Source organism: Danio aesculapii, chromosome 16 (assembly GCF_903798145.1).
Source record: "Danio aesculapii chromosome 16, fDanAes4.1, whole genome shotgun sequence".
Lineage (NCBI taxonomy): Eukaryota > Metazoa > Chordata > Actinopteri > Cypriniformes > Danionidae > Danio > Danio aesculapii.
The window spans coordinates 4211852-4231133 of NC_079450.1; the positions used below are offsets into that span (position 1 = coordinate 4211852).

The window sequence follows — 19282 nt, forward strand, 5'->3', positions numbered from 1 at the left end:
GAGAGGATCACCATTCAGTCGTACATGTATGCCTCGGACACAGACCAAGCAGAGAGTACAAAATCATTTGTGTCTTTGTACAGTTTTACAGCCAACTGTGTGCTAGTTTCAAGTGCCGAGCTTGTACACAGAAACTAATAACCACGCACACTGAATTAACTTTGACTGAGGCACCGGATGCGCCGCTCGAAGCCGCGACACGGCACACCAGACACTCTCTGTGGCGCGGCAGAAACATGAAGTGTCCCGAATCGTCGCGCCACGCATTTTTGAATTCTAAACATAGGTTTCTGCAGCGGTCCGCGGCGCCCAGCCGTCGACTTGAGTGTACCCTGATAGAAACCTATGTTTAGAATTCTAAAGCGCATGCTAGTTAAGATCACAGGGAGCTTCTGGGATCGCGAGAAATGCAAACGGCTGAAGTATAAGGTAGACTCAATGAGAAGTACACATGTTTGCAAACCTACCTAAAGATACAACCAATAATTCCGATTAGAGTGATAATGTGGAGAATATTGATCTTGTGTTGAGCCCAATGAGCCTTGCATCTAAAAATAGAGCTAGGGTGTTCCTTTAGTGATATCGCTTCAACTCACACTGAAAATGGCGGACGTGAATCAACAAACTGAGGATATGATGACGCGCCTGTCAATCAATATTGGTGGGCAGGGGGACCAGTCTCCTACGCCAGGTAGCGGTCGATTTGAAAACAGCTCCAATTGGTCCACCGTTTTTATGTTGTTAAATTGAAAAAAAAGCACTGGGTGTGTTTATATCACCCCAATATGACAGTCTATACACCATACATGCACATATGTCTGTCCAAACAGCTTGAAAAGTAGATTTTTTACCATAGGTGCCCTTTAATGCATTGCCTGATATTAAGTAATAACTAAGGGGATTCTAGTAGAAACTGTAACCAGTACTCTACTTAAGAATATAATATGTCTGGGAATAATTATTTAGTAAACTTATCAGATATAAGCCCATTTGTGAGACCTTCACACACTGGTGAGGAAGAAACCAGAGAAACTGATCAACCTTGAGTGAAATGAAGAATAAATGTTGACAAAAGTGCAATCAATGAAGCTGAAAGAAGTCTACTGACTGACTGTACACAGCAGTAAACTGAAAAAACCTTGAATGCATAAAGAAATGTTGAGCTACAGGAAAATCTCTGATGAAAACAAGAAATGTGCACCTACCTTTAATAATGGAAGTCACTCTGGGTAAAATCATCTGCTTAAATGCATAAATGTAAAAGTATAAATGTAAATGCATAAATAAAACTGCATGTAAATGTACAAATGTAAAGTCATGCATGCATCAACATAAAAATTATAAATTTAAATGCAGATTCATACATGAAAGTGCAGAAATGTACATTCACAAGTGTAAATTCATAAATGTAAAAGCATGAATGCAAAAACAGGTGTAAATGCATAAGTGTAAAACCTAAATGCAAATGCATAAATGTAAATTCACAAGTGTAAATGCATAAACATAAATGTAAATGTGTTAATATGAAACATGCATGTAAAAACATAAAGGTAAAACTATAAATGTAAAAGTATTTCGGACGCATATATATAAATGCATAAATGTAAAACTGTAAATGCATAAATCAAAAAGCTAAATATAAAACCATAAGTGTAAATGCATTAATGTAAATGCAAAAATGTGAAAACATCGGTGCAAATGTGTAAATATAAAACATACATGTAAAAACATAAATGGAAAAGTGTTAATGTAAAAGAATAAACGTAAAAGTATGAATGCAAATGCATATATGTAAATGCATAAACGTAAAAACATAGGTGTACATGCATGAATCAAAAAGCTAAATGTAAAAGCATAAGTGTAAATGCATTAACGTAAATGCAAAAAAACATAGGCGCAAATGCATAAATGTAAAACATATATGTAAAAGCATAAGTGTAAATGCATGAATGCTAAAGTATAAACTTAAAAACATAAATGTAAGTGCCTCATTAAAGAATACATTCAAATGCATACATCTAAAATCAAAAAATGAAAATGCATAAATGCATGCGTAAAAGAATAAACGTAAAAGAATAAACGTAAAAGAATAAATGTAAAAGATTAAATGTAAAAGAATAAATGTAAAAGATTAAATGTAAAAGAATAAATGTAAAAGATTAAATGTAAAAGAATAAATGTAAAAGATTAAATGTAAAAGAATAAATGTAAAAGATTAAATGTAAAAGATTAAATGTAAAAGTTTAAATGTAAAAGATTAAATGTAAAAGATTAAATGTAAAAGATTAAATGTAAAAGATTAAATGTAAAAGTTTAAATGTAAAAGATTAAATGTAAAAGTTTAAATGTAAATGCATAAATAAAAAAGCATACATGTAAATGTATAAATGTAAAGTCATGAATTTCATGCATTAACAAAAAATCATAAATTTAAATGCATAAATTTAAAATCATAAGTGTCAATGCGTAAAAATAAATACAAATGCGTAAATATAAAACATAAAAGTAAAAACATAAATGTAAAACTATAAATGTAAAGTATGAATGCAAATACATATATGTAAATGCATAAACATAAATGTAAAGCTATAAATGTAAAGTATGAATGCAAATGCATATATGTAAATGCAGAAATGTAAAAAGGTGAAAAAGGTGAGGTAGGTGAACATGCACAAAATAAAAAAGCATGAGTAAAAACATAGGTGTAGATACATAAAGCATACATTTAAAACCTAAAGGGTAAATGCAATAATGTAAAAGAAAGAATGTAAAAACATAAATGCAAATGCATAAATAAAAAAGATTAAATGTAAAAACAAAAGTCTAAATGCATAAATGTAAAAGTATAAATGCAAATGCATAAGTGTAAATGCATAAATAAAAAGCATAAAAAAGCATGAATGTAAAAACATTGGTGCAAATGCATAAATGTAAAATATATATGTAAAACATAAATGTAAAACCATAAATGTAAATGCATGAATAAAAAAAGCATAAATGTAAATGCATAAGTGTAAAACCTAAATGCAAATGCATAAATGTAAATTCACAAGTGTAAATGCATAAACATAAATGAAAAACTATAAATGTAAAAGTATGAATGCAAATGCATATATGTATAATGCAGAAATGTAAAAACATAGGTGAACATGCACAAAATAAAAAAGCATGAGTAACAACATATGTGTAGATATGTAAAGCATACATTTAAAACCATAAGTGTCAATGCATTAATGTAAAAGCAAAAATGTAAAAACATAAATGCAAATACATAAATAAAAAAGATTAAATGTAAATTCATAAATGTAAAAGTATTCATGTGAATGCATAAGTGTAAATGCATAAATAAAAAGCATTAAAAGCATGAATGTAAAAACATTGGTGCAGATGCATTTATGTAAAAGCAAAAATTTAACACACAGGTGCAAATGCATAATGCAAATGCGTACATGTAAAAGCATTTGTGAAAGTATGAATGCACATGCATGAATGTAAATTCATAAATCTAGAAAAAACAAGGAAATGCATAAATCGAAAAGCTAAATGTAAGGCATAAATGCATTAACGTAAAAGCATCAGTGTAAAAGCATCAGTGTAATTGCATGAATGTAAATGTGCATGTGCGTGTGTGTGTGAGTCTCAGGTGTAATCAGGCTCCTGTAGAACGCTCTGATCTCCCGCTGTGTTCATTAACTGGACTCCAGCTGCTGAGAGTCTGACATTTATCAGCTCAGTTTCTGAAAAACACGTCTATGCTGCTCGTTTTGAACATTTGACTTCAAACATCCGCTCATGCATATGAACTGAATGTGCATGTGCGTGACCTCAGAGTTTACAGTGGTGCAGTGGCACGCTTATGTCCTAACAACATGTGGCACTGCACCATGACTTCTCCATGCTAAAAGGAGATTTTGTCCTAAACATCTGGGACTGAATTGTGCAAAACTTCTAATTCAGAACTTGTTTCTATTTACGCAACGTCGCAGCAGAACAACAGCATAAACTACTATGACAATTTTACAGTCTTTCTCTGAAGGGTGGCGAATAAACATTAAAGAGCCGAGCCTCCCTATACGCAACCCATACCGCCGAACCACCAGGGGCCGCTCCTTTCTCTCAAATGTGAGTCTGTTCTGCGATTTAGTTTTATTTAGGCATAAAAACACTTAAAAACAAAATAAAAACGCAAGATTTCCTTTGCTTTTTATTAAAGGTGCCGTCACTCCTCCTGCGCAATCCTCAAAACAGTCATATAGCGGTGCGTGACTGTCAGCTGACGCGCTCCATAGTGATAAATAGACGCTGTTTCCTAAACGAATTCTGTACATGCGATTTGAAGAGGAGCGAAAGTCTGGGTTTTTGATTGCGTGTTTGAACAGACATATACACATAATTAATAATAATATCATCTAAAGATGTCGATCTTGGTGGAGTTTTTCTTTACAAACACAACTAATTTTGTCTTAAATGAGCAGAAAAAGTTAGGAAAGCAATCGAAAGCTTTCATTATAACATTAGATGTGTGCAGTTTTAAAGGGACACCTGTTATTTAAGGTAATCAAGTGACAAATCATAAATGAGATTCATTCGCTGCTCTAATCAGAATGTGTGAGTTATACAGTGAAGATAAGGTTAATGAGATTTGATAGCTTGATTCTGTTTCTTTATAATAGCTATTAAAAAGCAGCTGATCTGTAATTTATTTGCTGCTAATGTCTACTATTTATTTTTCTTTTGTAAATAATAATAATAATAATAATCACTGACCGTTTACCTGTTTATTTACAATAAAACAGCTCCAGATAAACATAATTAGTAATTAGGGGACTTTTTGGGGGGGTTGGGGGTGGGGATAATAAAATCACTTATTATATTGGGCATATCCCTTCTCTTCATATCCCAATGTTGACAGGTATGCCCAGCCTAATCTCACGAGAAAACGTAAGTATTTTACGTTTTGACAGTTTAGTGGCTAATTCGTACGAATTCGAAGGAGTTCAGTCATACGAAATTGTGCGATTTTAAAAAGGAGGCGTGGCACCTAACCCCACCCCTAAACCCAACCGTCATTGGGGGATGAGCAAATCATACGAAATTGTACGAATTAGATCGTACGAATTCATACAAATTAGCCGCTAAATCAAAAAGTTACGAATTGCCGTGAGATTGTGTTGGGTATGCCTCAGGTACTGATCTGATTATGTGCTTGATTCAGTGTTAAATGCTCCCAATACGAGTGTAAATACTATTTTACCTCACGTTTTTTGCCATACTGAAAGCAGCAGCAGATTGTTCACCATAGATCTTGGAAATAAAATAACTAGACGGTTTTAAAATGTAAGTCAGAACCGAGACAAACCAACAAACAACATCAGTCACTTAATAGCCTACACCAAATGTGTTTTTTAAAGAGCCATAAGGGTGCGTGTATATAACAAAACCTTGATTAATTTAAAAACAAAACCATTAATTATGTCCATGCACAGCTCAAAAATAAACAAATATGATGCATCATAACGTATAAGGAAAGGACAATTTACAGATTTGTTTTTTCTTTTTGCCATCGTCACTCATGAATGTTAGAATTTACGTGTGTGGGGTTACCATAGAAACGTCAATTACCATAGAAATGTAAGAAATATAACTTGCCCTTTATTGTTGTTGCGATTCAAGTTAAACCACAGCACCACATATGCGCATTGGTTGAAACGTCCTTTTATTGTAAACCGAAGTCTTCTTCATTTTGCTTTAGAAAATACAATATAAAAGTAATTGTAATTGTATTTTCAATTGGAAACTGATTTCTAGTAACAGTTCTATTTTTAAAAAGATCTGAAATATTACTGAAGAAAATCAGCTGGAGAGCCACATATTTTGGTCAAAGAGCCACATGTGGCTCCCGAGGCATAGGTTCCCTACCCCTGGCCTACACTCTGGGAAATAAAGGTATGCGAGCTACCAGGGGTGTCGCTAGACCCAATTTACTGGGGGCACGTGCCCCAACAGCGCCAGTGCCCCAGTAAATGCTTTGAGATATGATTTACTTCATAGTAATTCCTGAATAAAGACATTATTCTCTCACTGAAAAAAAATATTCAAAGATGATTCATTGGATTTACTCAATTTTTTTACTTTAAGTGGTTGTAAACAATTTATTTGGGCTGAATTTAAACAAACAAATTAAGTTGAACATTGCTAAAATTCAACACAAATAAATTGTTTGCAACAGTTTTGCATGCAACACTGTTTTCAGTGTATGTGCAACCGAACCAACACTGGTGAAAGCAATTTAGTGTAATCACTGACGCATCTCTTCATGTGCACAGAAAACCGTACCCTCGCGCCTCACACACCGCTCCTGCTGGACACTGACCGGCTGCTCTTCTCCTGGTGCGAGACTTGGTTGTTAACATGCACGGCGAGAAAAGTGCTTGCTACTTATACGCCGCTCAGGCGTTGTGAAGCTGGCATAACCGCCTTTTATGTGGAGGTGACGGCACACAGTGAGTTTTGCAAGTCGACAAACTAAAGTTTTAATAATATGATGGTGATCTACCAAGCATGCCTCCTGATGGAGTTTTGTATGATGTAAAAGGAGGGATGACAATTCAATTCAATTCACCTTTATTTGTATAGCGCTTTTACAATGTAGATTGTGTCAAAGCAGTTTCACATAAAAGGTCACAGTAAATAGGAACAGTGTAGTTCAGTTTGTAGTGTTTAAGTTCAGTTCAGTTTAGCTCAGTTCAGTGTGGTTTAATAATCACTACTGAGAGTCCAAACACTGAAGAGCAAATCCAACGATGCGCAGCTCTACAGATCCCGAACCATGCAAGCCAGTGGCGACAGCGGAGAGGGAAAAAACTTCACTAAATGGCGAAAGTGAAGAAAAAAAACCTCGAGAGAAACCAGACTCAGTTGGGCACAACCATTTTAATTTCTCCACTGGCCATTCAGTGAGGTAAGACTTAATAAACCTAATTCTCTGCCATGTGTCAAGTCTAAGACAACAGATAATCCTATTAAATATCTTTTTTGTATTATATAAAATTGTCTAAATAATTTAATTTAAATGAAATTATTATTCATGCAAAAGATTTCTTAAATGATCTTAGCATCCCTCCAGTTGTGTCTAAGTTACTTTCCAGTTACATTTAGGATTAATTTCTCTTATTTAAAATAATAATTGTCTAACAATAATACTTTTATCCATATATATTGTGCTTAAAGGGTCCATATTAGTAGCTCAAAAGCATATACTAGTACCTAAAGATTTTAAGAGGAACACTTTTGTACTTTTTAAGTACTAACATGTACCTTTGAGGTATTAATATGGGCCGCTCGCGTACCTTTATTTCAGAGAGTGTATAAATAATGTTAAAGAGCTTTAAAGGGCCCATAGTTGACCTCTTTTTTATGATTTAATATTAATATTATGGTTCTTCTGAGTGTGCCAGTTTAGGTTCAGTTTAAAACACAATTCAGATTTGTTTATTATAATGTGTTAAAAAGTGTCATGTTGGGGGCGTGTCCACAGCTCGCTGATTTAGGGGTGTGTTGCTTCACATGTAGACTAGTTTCGGCTTCCCGCACAACGTAACAAGGGGGCGGGGCCATGACGCTCTGTGTTTGCAACACAGACAGGCAGATTGAAAGGAGGAGGAGAGGATCAGCATTCAGTCGTACATATACGACTAGGACACAGACCAAGCAGAGAGTACAAAATCATTTGTGTCTTTGTACAGTTTTACAGCCAACTGTGTGCTAGTTTCAAGTGCCGAGCTTGTACACAGAAACTAATAACCACGCACACTGAATTAACGTTTGACTGAGGCACCGGATGCGCTGCTCGAAGCCGCGACACGGCACACCAGACACTCTCTGTAGCGCGGCAGAAACATGAAGTGTCCCGAATCGTCGCGCCACGCATTTTTGAATTCTAAACATAGGTTTCTGCAGCGGTCCGCGGCGCCCAGCCGTCGACTTGAGTGTACCCTGACAGAAACCTATGTTTATAATTCTAAAGCGCATGCTAGTTAAGATCACAGGGAGCTTCTGGGATCGCGAGAAATGCAAACGACTGAAGTATAAGGTAGACTCAATGAGAAGTACACATGTTTGCAAACCTACCTAAAGATACAACCAATAATTCTGATTAGAGCGATAATGTGGAGAATATTGATCTTGTGTTGAGCCCAATGAGCCTTGCATCTAAAAATAGAGCTAGCGTGTTCCTTTAGTGATATCGCTTCGACTCATGCTGAAAATGGCGGACGCGAATCAACAAACTGAGGATATGATGATGCGCCTGTCAATCAATATTGGTGGGCGGGGGGACCGCTCTCCTACGTCAGGTAGCGGTCGATTTGAAAACAGCTCCAATTGGTCCACTGCTCCACGCTCTATACACCATACATGCACATATGTCTGTCCAAACTGCTTGAAAAGTAGATTTTTTACCATAGGTGCCCTTTAATATGTATATATTCGATTTAACCATCTCTTTAAGAGTGCAGTGGAAGTTTGTTGAATTGCTTCTTTTATCCTCATTTATAATTTGCTTTGTACACATCGACTAAATGAGTAAATTTATTTGTACACATCCACTAGAAGGCGGAAGATTAGCTAGAGATCCAGACCTAAACCTGAACAATAGTGTTTTCAGAAGCAGACATGAGAGAAAAGTGCACTGTGGACACATAAATTTACCTTGATTTTACGTCTTTTGTGGAAGCGTGACTTACCAGACTCAAAACCAAAGCAATCTACTGCCCAATCCCAATTCTATTTTTTTATCCCTACCCCTTCCCCTTGGCCCTTGAAACAGAATGTGAAGTGGAAGGGCTTCAAAGTTTACCCCTAAGAAATGGGACAGCACTGCACACATCATCACAATCTCTTACTTCATATGAGATCTGACTGCTGTAGTTATTCCAGTTGTGTTATTTTTTGGTATTTCTCTTTAGGAAATCCCTGAAGGCATATATCATGTTATCATAATGATCTAATGTGGCAATAAGTTCGTAACTGTACTGTGTATTTACACCGTGGCCATATTCATCTATGTAAACACACCAAAAACAACGTTAACGTTATAGCAGACACTGTAAAAAGCTCATTCCCAGCCACTAGACTTTTCTGACAGAGGATTCGACTGTCAGAATGTTGTGGGACTGCTGTACAGGAGTTATTATTAGGGATTATAGATCACAAAATTTAGCGGGTTTGATTTTAGCGTTTTTTTTTTTAAAAGCATGGTGGTAAAATGAATGCTGTTATGAATGTATTAAAACATTCGAGTGTGGTCCTGAAAAATCTCAGTTTCGAGGGGTATCTAGCCCTTCCCCTTAGCCCTACATCTTCAAGCTAAAGAAAATTGGAACACCCTTACCCCTTCACATGAACGCGCAAAACAAGGGGTAAGGGGAAGAGCTAAGGGGTAGAATTGGGATTTGGCCTACATCACAAGTACAACACTCTTAAAAAAACTGCTATCATTTAAAACTTATTAATAAAATAGTAATTATTAAATCATTTGATCTAATTGCCAAGGCAATGTTTCACATTCGATGTACCTTTTTAGCTCCACAATCAAAAAAAATATTTTTTACACGTTCAAACTACTTATTTAAGATGAGCTGAAACTACACAATTCTTGAGACTTAATTTTTTTCTGTTCAATCCACATAAATTTGTTAAAAGTGTTAAGTAAACTTAATCAATTTGTGGTGGGACAACATAAATGAATTGTGTGGAACCCTGCATTTTTACAGTGCATATACTCAAATAACTCAAAATCAACAAAATATTTATAGACATACTAAAGCTAAAAAAAAGCAACTGAATCACCAGAATTTTAACTAAAAATGTAATTAAAATATTAAAATAAACAAGGAGTAAAATTAATTAAATAAATAAATAAATAAATAAATAAATAAATAAATAAATAAATAAATAAGTAAATAAATAAATAAATAAATAAATAAATAAATAAATAAATACAGCTGTTGAAGTCAGAATTATTCACCTTCATGTGATTTTTTCCCCCAAACATTTAACAAATAAAATTAAAATAAACAAGAAGTTAAATAAATAAATAAATAAATAAATAAACAAACAAACAAATAATCAAACGAATAAATAAATAAATAAATAAATAAATAAATAAACAACAACAATAAATAAATAAATAAATAAATAAATACAGCTGTTTAAGTCAGAATTATTCACCTTCATGTAATTTTTTTCCCCAAACATTTAACAAATGATGTTGAACAGATTCAGGAATTTTTCCCAGTATTTTCTGTTTTCTTTTTCCCAGTATTTTCTTTTTTCTTCTGGAGAAAATCTTACCGTGAGTCTTACGTAACAACAAATTAAGTTGAACATTATTAAATTTAATTTGTTTAAATTCAACACAAATAAATTGTTTGCACCAGTTTTGCAGACATCATTTTTTTCAGTGTATTTGTTTTATTTTGGCTGACGAAAAATCAGTTTTTAATTTTTAAACCCATTTTAAGGTCAATATAATTACCCCCTTAAGCAATATTTGTTTTGGATTGTCTCCAGAACAAACCACTGTTATACAATGACTTGCCTAATTACCCTAACTTTACCCTAATTAACCTAGTTAAGCCTTTAAATGTCACTTTAAGCTGTATAGAAGTGTCTTGAAAAATATCTAGTCTAATATTATTTACTGTCATCATGACAAAGATAAAATAAATCAGTTATTAGAGATGAGTTATTAAAACTATTATGATTAGAAATGTGTTTAGAAAAATCTCTCCGTTAAATAGAAATATACACGGGGCTAATAATTCTGACTTCAACTGTTTATATTCTAATGATAGTACTGCTAAGAACTAATAATAGTGATTGCTTATCTTGGATCTATCCCAGTAATGCTTTATAAAAACTAACAGGAGACCGAAGTGCGCAGTGTTCATCCCAAAAACACTAAATCAAGTGCAGTATTTGGATGCTGTAAGTGGCACTTACCGCAGGTCGAAGATTAATAACACGTTTTATCAGCTAATGTGAGCTGGTGCAAATGCGGAAAATGAAAAAACAGACACCGGGAGCGTTTGTGCACTCATTTTAAATGTAGAAATCGCACAGATCTTTACCAGTATTTGAAAATATTCAACAATGAGAGACAGAGGGCGTTAAAATGAACAACGATCAGCACTACCACAGTGAATAGTGCAGATAACTGTAATTAAATCCTGTACAGAAACACCTGAGCAAAAGAAATTGAACAAAAATACGAACGAGTCTTTCATTAAATCCATAAAAATTAGAGAAAGAGAAAGAGATTAATGAACATTCATCCTGTAAAGACTCATTTCACCATCATTACTTCACATTCACCAGCAATGTGTGGACCGATAGAGCTGGGCGATTATAAAAATTTAAATAAAAACAGCAAGAAGAAGTTATTTCACATGTTCTGTGCTGAGTTTTGTTATTCACAACTGAACTATTGAATCATTTTCATTTATATGGATCAAGTTTAACAGTATTGTGAAAAACAGCAACAGATAACAACAGACATTTCTATTAGAACAATGTTAAAAAGCATCTAATTAATATTTCTGATTGAGCAAGGGTGCGAATGGATATTTGTTTTAGAGGCTTGAAATGATTTATCCTCTTTGATTCACTGAAATGAAGCAAATTCAATGAAATGAACGCATTCAAATGCAAATGATTCCTGAAACTAGTTTTTGAAACTACCTTTGAATCAGTTCATGTGAATAAGTTTGAAGTGATTCACAGAAATTATTCAAACTGTTTGTGTCACTGAAGAAGAATCATTCATTCAGTTGATTCTGAACTGATTTATTTTTGTGAGTCAGTTCAGAATCAAATTACAACATGGATGAATCATCTCTGACACATTTCAGTGATGATTAATCCATGTTCTAATTTGATTCTGAACTTATTCACAAAAATAAATCTAACTTAAATGCTGCAGAAAGATCTTGAAACTAATCTCATGACAATATTTAGAAAACTAAATTAAAAAGAAAACATTAAAATAATTGTGTGATTCACAGACTCCTGTATTTGAAAATAAAGGTATACTTTGAAGTGATTCACTGAAATGAATCGAATCAAATGTAGCAGATGATTCCTAAAACTAGTTTTGAGAATGCAACATTTAGCAAACTTAATGGGAAAATTAAGAATATGTGCATTAGAGTAATTGGATGATTCACAGTTTATATATATATATATATTTGTTTTAGACTTTTGAATCAGTTCATTGCTGTGAATAGTTTCAAGTGATTCACAAAAATGAATCAAACTGATATACTGTTCGTGTCACTGAAGAAGAGTCGTGAAACTAGTCAATATTTAGACAATATTTGTGAAACGTAAAGGACAAATGATGAAATCACTGATTCACAATGAATCAGTTATGATTGATCCATGTTTTAATTTGACTCCGAACTGATTCACAAAAATTAATCAAACTTAAATGCTGAAAATCATAAAACTAGACTGATGACAATATTTAGGAAGCTAAATTAATAAGAAAACTATAAAATATAAAATAATTATGTGATTCACAGACTCCTGTATTTGAAAATAAAGGTATAGTTTGAAGTGATTCACTGAAATGAATCGAATCAAATGTAGCAGATGATTCCTAAAACGAGTTTTGAGAATGCAACATTTAGCAAACTTAATGGGAAAATTAAGAATATGTGCATTAGAGTAATTGGATGATTCACAGTTTATATATATATATATATATATATATATATATATATATATATATATATATATATATATATATATATATATATATTTGTTTTAGACTTTTGAATCAGTTCATTGGTGTGAATAGTTTCAAGTGATTCACAGAAATGAATCAAACTGATATACTGTTTGTGTCACTGAAGAAGAGTCATGAAACTAGTCAATATTTAGACAATATTTCTGAAACGTAAAGGATAAATGATGAAATCACTGATTCACAATGAATCAGTTATGATTGATCCATGTTTTAATTTGACTCCGAACTGATTCACAAAAATGAATCAAACTTAAATGCTGAAAATCATAAAACTAGTCTGATGAAAATATTTAGGAAGCTAAATTAATAAGAAAACTATAAAATATAAAATATTTATGTGATTCACAGACTTCTGTATTTGAAAATAAAGGTATAGTTTGAAGTGATTCACTGAAATGAATCAAACTGATTTACTCTTTGTGTCACTGAAGAAGAATCACAAAACTAGTCAGTATTTATCGACAGTCAATATTTAGCAATGTAAAGTATGATGTAAATCAATTTAAAATAATCAAACCTTCAAAGTCTCAGATATATTTCAATGATGATTCAAATTCAACTTTGTTTTAGGATTATGAATTGATTCTGATTCACAAAAAATAATCAAACATAAATGCTATTTAATATTAAAAAAGATGCTCATGAAACTATTGTAAATATGAACTCTTTGTGCAAATTAAATTTAAAAGTACACTCAAATATCTGGTGTGATTCAATTAATTGAAATAATTTGAACTGATTCATAAATGACTCAAACGTGAAGGCTGTAGAGAGAAGAATCAGTTTGATAATGTAATCTTTGAAAATACAGAAGAATAAAAAATTCATAATACTGTTCAATTCATAAATCTTCCACATTGAGAGGCTTTTTTTAATTATTGGATGTGATTAATTGAAATTGAAGATATTTTTTTGTGTATGGTTCAATTAATTGAACCACTTTGAACTGTTCAATAAATGAGTAAAACTTAAATTAACTATATATGTTTAACTAATTCATAAAACTGTCAAATTCATAACCTTTCACATTTGAGAACTTTGTTTTAATTATTGGAAAAGATTTGTTGAAATGAATCAAAGGTAAATGCTGTATTTGATTCTATAGAAGCAGTGATTCAAAACAACTGCTATTTGTTCATCAGAGGTTGCCACAGCGGAATGAACCACTAACTAATCAAACATATGTTTTACACAGCGGATGCCCGTCCAGCTGCAACCCAGTACTGGGAACAGTGGTGGATTTAGGCATAGGCAGTATTGGCGATCGCCCAGGGCGGCATCTTGCTCGGGGAGGCATTGGGAGATGGTGCAAAACAAGGTACCCCAAGTAAAAGCTTTGAGATGAGATTTACTTTATGCAAGTGTATTAATTTAGAGTTGTTATCTCAGAATAAAGATGTTAGGGAGCTATTCACATTTGGCGTCTTTTGCACATGCAAGTTTGTTATTCTTTATGTGCAACCGAAATAATGCTGGTGAAAACAAACTGACGCATGTGCGCAGAAAACCATTCCTGCTCCTGATCCCGGTTGTCTACTGTACATGCACGCCGATATGCGTCAACATGCAAGTTGACAAAACTAAAGTTTATATCATATGATGATGATGATTTTACTTTGACTAAGCATGGCTATGAAGCATAAAGAAGGAATAATCAGTCAGGGAGGGAACTAAGACTTCATAACATTAATTCTCGGCCAGGAGTCAGTTCTAAGACAACAGATAATTTTATAGACGAATTACCAACCTACGTCACACATGACGTCACATGGGTTCCCGGTAGCAAGAAGAGACCGGTTGCAACATGTAGTGTTATGCAGTAGGATGCCAAATTCGACAGTCCAAAAATAGAAAACTTAACTTTTACCGTACACCACACTGCTTTAAATGCCAACCGCAGACGTCTTTGGCTAAAAGGGAGCTGAATGAAGTGAGGAGCTAATTAAAAATGCTGGACTCTGCAGTTCTCATGTTATATCAGGTGAGTTCAGGCTATGCTGAATCATACACATTACTCGTTTCTGATTGCAGCAATGATTTCAGCAAAAACTGTTACTTGTGGTTAATTAACCTGCGGACACTGGATACTCAGAATGAAACGTGAAAGTGTAAGTTATTAAGGTGAAGTTGGTTTTATATTCACACATTCATTCAATCTTGTGACAGACTCCCTATACTGTTTACCACGGCACTTTGAATATTTGGTCTGAAATAACCTGCACGTGTGACTTGAAACCAACATTAACACTGTTTAATTGACTGTGATCAATGTTGTACTTGGATAGTCATTGTCTGCTAATATGATTTCGCTATTTAGAGTTTGCAAATAATACTTTTATGAAATTATATTATTAAGGAGAAAGTCTGAATGTGCGAATATAAAACCAGCTTTACCTCTATGTGTAAGTTCACATACCCTACCGTTTAGGTGTAACTCGCTGTCAGTTCACTATCAGAATGCAGTTGTTTTGCTTGCTGATGATTACCCAGGCCTTGTATAGCTCCGTCTACTTTCCTTGTCTTTGGCTAGGCAGAATCTCGGTTTTTAGCTCTACACAGTGTTGAATCTGGTCATCATGGAGCATTATTTCTTCACATGACCACACAGAACAACATTATTGACATCCAAAGCCTTGCAGGCCTTTAACTTCTCTCTTGTTAAATCACTTGGAGCTTCAATGAGATTGTATATTTGGGGCTGGATGCTTGGTTATTTAATCTAATTCAATATTCATTGGGAGGGTGCTATCGCAAATGGACCTGTCAGATGAACGCCGCTCACTTTAACGTTAATTTTGCCGAATCACTGTGCTTATCACTGTGTGACGAGCTGTTATAATACGCTGAAAGCATTATGTTAATAATATATATAATATGTAATCAATACAACTTATTTCTAAGACAACAACAAACTCTGTACCGCATCAGATGTCATTCCCTCGCTGTAAATGCTAGCGCTCCTGTTTTTTTCTGCCACCTCCCTGCGCGCGCATCCTGAATGTTTACAAACACGGTAATTCGTCTATAAAACATGGATTTTTTATATTCTATAGAACTGTGAAAATTAATATTCATGCACAAGTCTTCGAATAGTACATAGTACTGTTTTTCAGTTCCGTTTAGAATTGATTTCTGTTATTTATTTAGAATAATTGCATAATAATAATAATAATAATAATAATAATAATAATAAACAAATTTTTATATTTATTAAAAATAATAATTTAAATTATTATATTTAAATGTATTTATAATGATTATTTTAAATGTATATATTTAAAATAATTATTTAAATATTTAAAATATATATAAAGTCAACCAGTGTCTTTATTTCTTGGAGGAGGGGATATGTTTGGGGTGGTTTCGCCCAGGGTGCCATTTAAACTAGAACTTCCACTGACTGTGAAACACCCATAGCACAATCCCATTCACACACACTCATACACTACGGCCAATTTAGTTTATTCAATTCCCCTATAGCGCATGAGTTTGGATTGTTGGGGAAACCGGAGCACCCAAGGAACCCCACGCTAACACGGGAAGAACATGCAAAACTCCACACAGAAATGCCAACTGACCTAGCCAGAACTTGAACAAGCGACCTTGTTGCTGTGAGGCTTATAAGCTTGATTCAACTTATAATTATTATGTTTTTACAGTGTTGAATTTTTTTGGTACTGGTAATTATTAATTTATTTAGTAAACATATGGCATTGATAACCAAAATAAAATAATTTAATTAAAACAAGCTAATATTCGATCGCCCAGCCTTACCAATACTGGTCTGCAGCTGGAAGGGCATCCGATATGTAAAACATATGCTGGATAAGCTGGCGGTTCATTCCACTGTGGCGACCCCTGATTAATAAAGGGACTAAGCCGAAAAGAAAATGAATGAATGATCGCCCAGCCCTAGTGGCCATACGGTGTCAGTGCAAGTGTGTGTGTTTTCCCACTCTTACGATGCTGGTCTCAGAAACACGGCATGTCACACACACACACTCGCAGTATAAAAAATACCAGTTTAAAAAAGACGAGCACTAGAATCACACAAAAACAATCACGTCCCGCCAATGACATCATTCAGCTTCCTGCTTGTACAAATACGTTTCGCAAAGGAATAATAAAGGAAAAGGAGATAAATCATAGATCACAGGTGTTGGAGAGAGAGAGAAATGGAAGAGAAAGACCGCAACCGCTTTGGCAGAAGAGCTGGGAAAGGAATACACAATGAAAGCATGAGAGAAAAGATAAATTACAGGTGAGACGTGAAAGAAAAGTGGTTTTCTCTTTCGCTCGGCGCGGCCCACCATCACACGCCGCTCCTCCCACAGATTCGGGGCTGCAAGTTATTCGTTTTTTTTTTCCTCACAGAGGAAAGAAGCAAAGAAAAAAGGTGCTCTTCTCAAGAAAGTCACGTTTCACTGATTGTCCACGGAAAAAATTGTGCCGACTTCTGACTTCCAGAGAGTCTCGGCTCAGAGATATACAATCACAGCGTGTGTATATATATATATATATATATATATATTTATATATAATTATTTATTTATTATCTATGAAAAGATCCTTTACAGGAAAGGAGCTGAGAATCCATGTCAGGGCTGTGAGGTTTCAGCCCTGCATCTGAATCCGTGTTTAAGCTGTGTGTGTGTGTGTGTGATGTTACTCCAGTGGCGTCTGTCCGTCTGTACTGCAGGTTTTGCGGATGATGGGAAGCGGATGAGCTTCTGTGTTAAACACCCAATCCTCCAACGGCAGCAGATCATCTTCTGAGAACAGCAGGTACAGATATCTGCAATCACATATGAACAACATTAAGTGGCCGTGCACACAGAACGTGTTTTTCCTTTTCCTATGCACTACTATTGGTTAAAGATTTCAGTGTAATTAACCTACTGTAGTTAAGCCTTTAAATGTCACTTTAAGCTGTATAGAAGTGTCTTGAAAAATATCTAGTCAAATATTATTTACTGTCATCATGGCAAAGATAAAATAAATCCATCATAATAAATCTCTGTTAAACAGAAATTGGGGAAAAAATAAACAGGGGGGCTAATAATTCTGACTTCAACTGTATATATATATACTGTAAATATATATATACTGTATATATATATATATATATATATATATATATATATATATATATATATATATATATATATATATATATATATATTAGGGGTGTAACGGTTCACAAAAATCAAGGTTCGGTTCGGTTCGATACAACACAGTGGTGTCAAGGTTTGGTATGTTTTCGATACAGCAGAAAAAGACGGATTTCTCTGATTAAAATTTTTAATGTATTAAAACTAACATCATAAAAGTTTGATCTTGTTTTTTTTCTTTTACTTTGAACAGTGATAGAGCTATACTTCTGGGGTTTCTGCTTAGCAGGAAATAAAACAAATCGTCCTTTACACTCCAAACAAAAAAGCTGCTTATAAAAAATAAATGTAATATTGTAGGAGTTAAACTAATACAACTTGAATAATTGAGTTTTTATATGGAACTCAAATTCAATCAATTTTAAAGTAATTTTTATTTTCAGAAAGATGAGCGTCCACCTTTTCAGACAGCACAGATCTGCTTGATTTGACTGTCACCTGCCATTTTAGTGGATCTGAAAGCAGGAATTATCTGACTGAAATGAGCTTATGAAGGAATAATGTGACGGGGCTCTATTACATTTAACATTTTCTTGAAACCCGAAATTTCCACTACCGATTAAGGCCTAACAGGGCTCGAAATGAACTTTTTTTTTTGGTAGCACCGGTGCTCTTAACTTCAAAAATTAAGGTGCACCCACCAAAAATTAAGAGCACCGTTACTACACATTTTACATTAACAGATTCTATTATATATATTAACACTCTAATCACAACTAACAAATAAACAAAAATCTGCATACACTCACCGGCCCTGCACGCACTGCTTGACGTGAATGAGATGAGCTGAGTAAACAATAATATCTGTGCTGTTCTCACGGGTGCTGTCTGATATTGCACAGATGATATTGACATATAACTTATTATTTGCATACGTCATCTTAATAGCAATAACAGTCTTCACAAGCTGCAATATTAGTTTCATCTCAGTGAATGCATGCTCTAGTAATGGTGAACGTGGTATCAGTCGCACAATTGAGAGCATCGTGACGATTAAATGAAGGATTAAATAACGTTAGAACATCTCGTGCTTAATGTGTAGATTCAGTGGCAAACTGTTACCTGAAATCTCCGCCCCACCAGCTTTACGGTGAATGCTTTAGTCATTTTCATAGCGGACTTTAACCGCTGGAAGTCTTTTATCCACTCTTTGAAAAGTGTAAATGCTGGATTGACATTCACTACACGATTGCTAATCAGATGTGCCATTAGTTGTAACTCTAGCTGGTTTCTAAAGCTAAATCTGTCAGTGTTGTTTTCATTCTCTCGTATCCAGACCTTTACATTTTCACGGCTGTGG

At 34.1% G+C, this 19282-nt stretch overlaps 1 protein-coding gene across 1 annotated transcript in view; it reads right to left on the reverse strand.

The window, feature by feature from the left end:
• Nucleotides 1-16335: 16335 nt before the first annotated feature.
• LOC130243039 (mannosyl-oligosaccharide 1,2-alpha-mannosidase IC) overlaps nucleotides 16336-19282 on the reverse strand; it is a 327298-nt gene continuing 324351 nt past the window's right edge. The window contains exon 8 of the mRNA XM_056475074.1: nucleotides 16336-17606. Coding sequence (XP_056331049.1) covers nucleotides 17477-17606 — 130 coding nt within the window. The 3' untranslated portion in view covers nucleotides 16336-17476. The remainder of the gene's footprint in view (nucleotides 17607-19282) is intronic.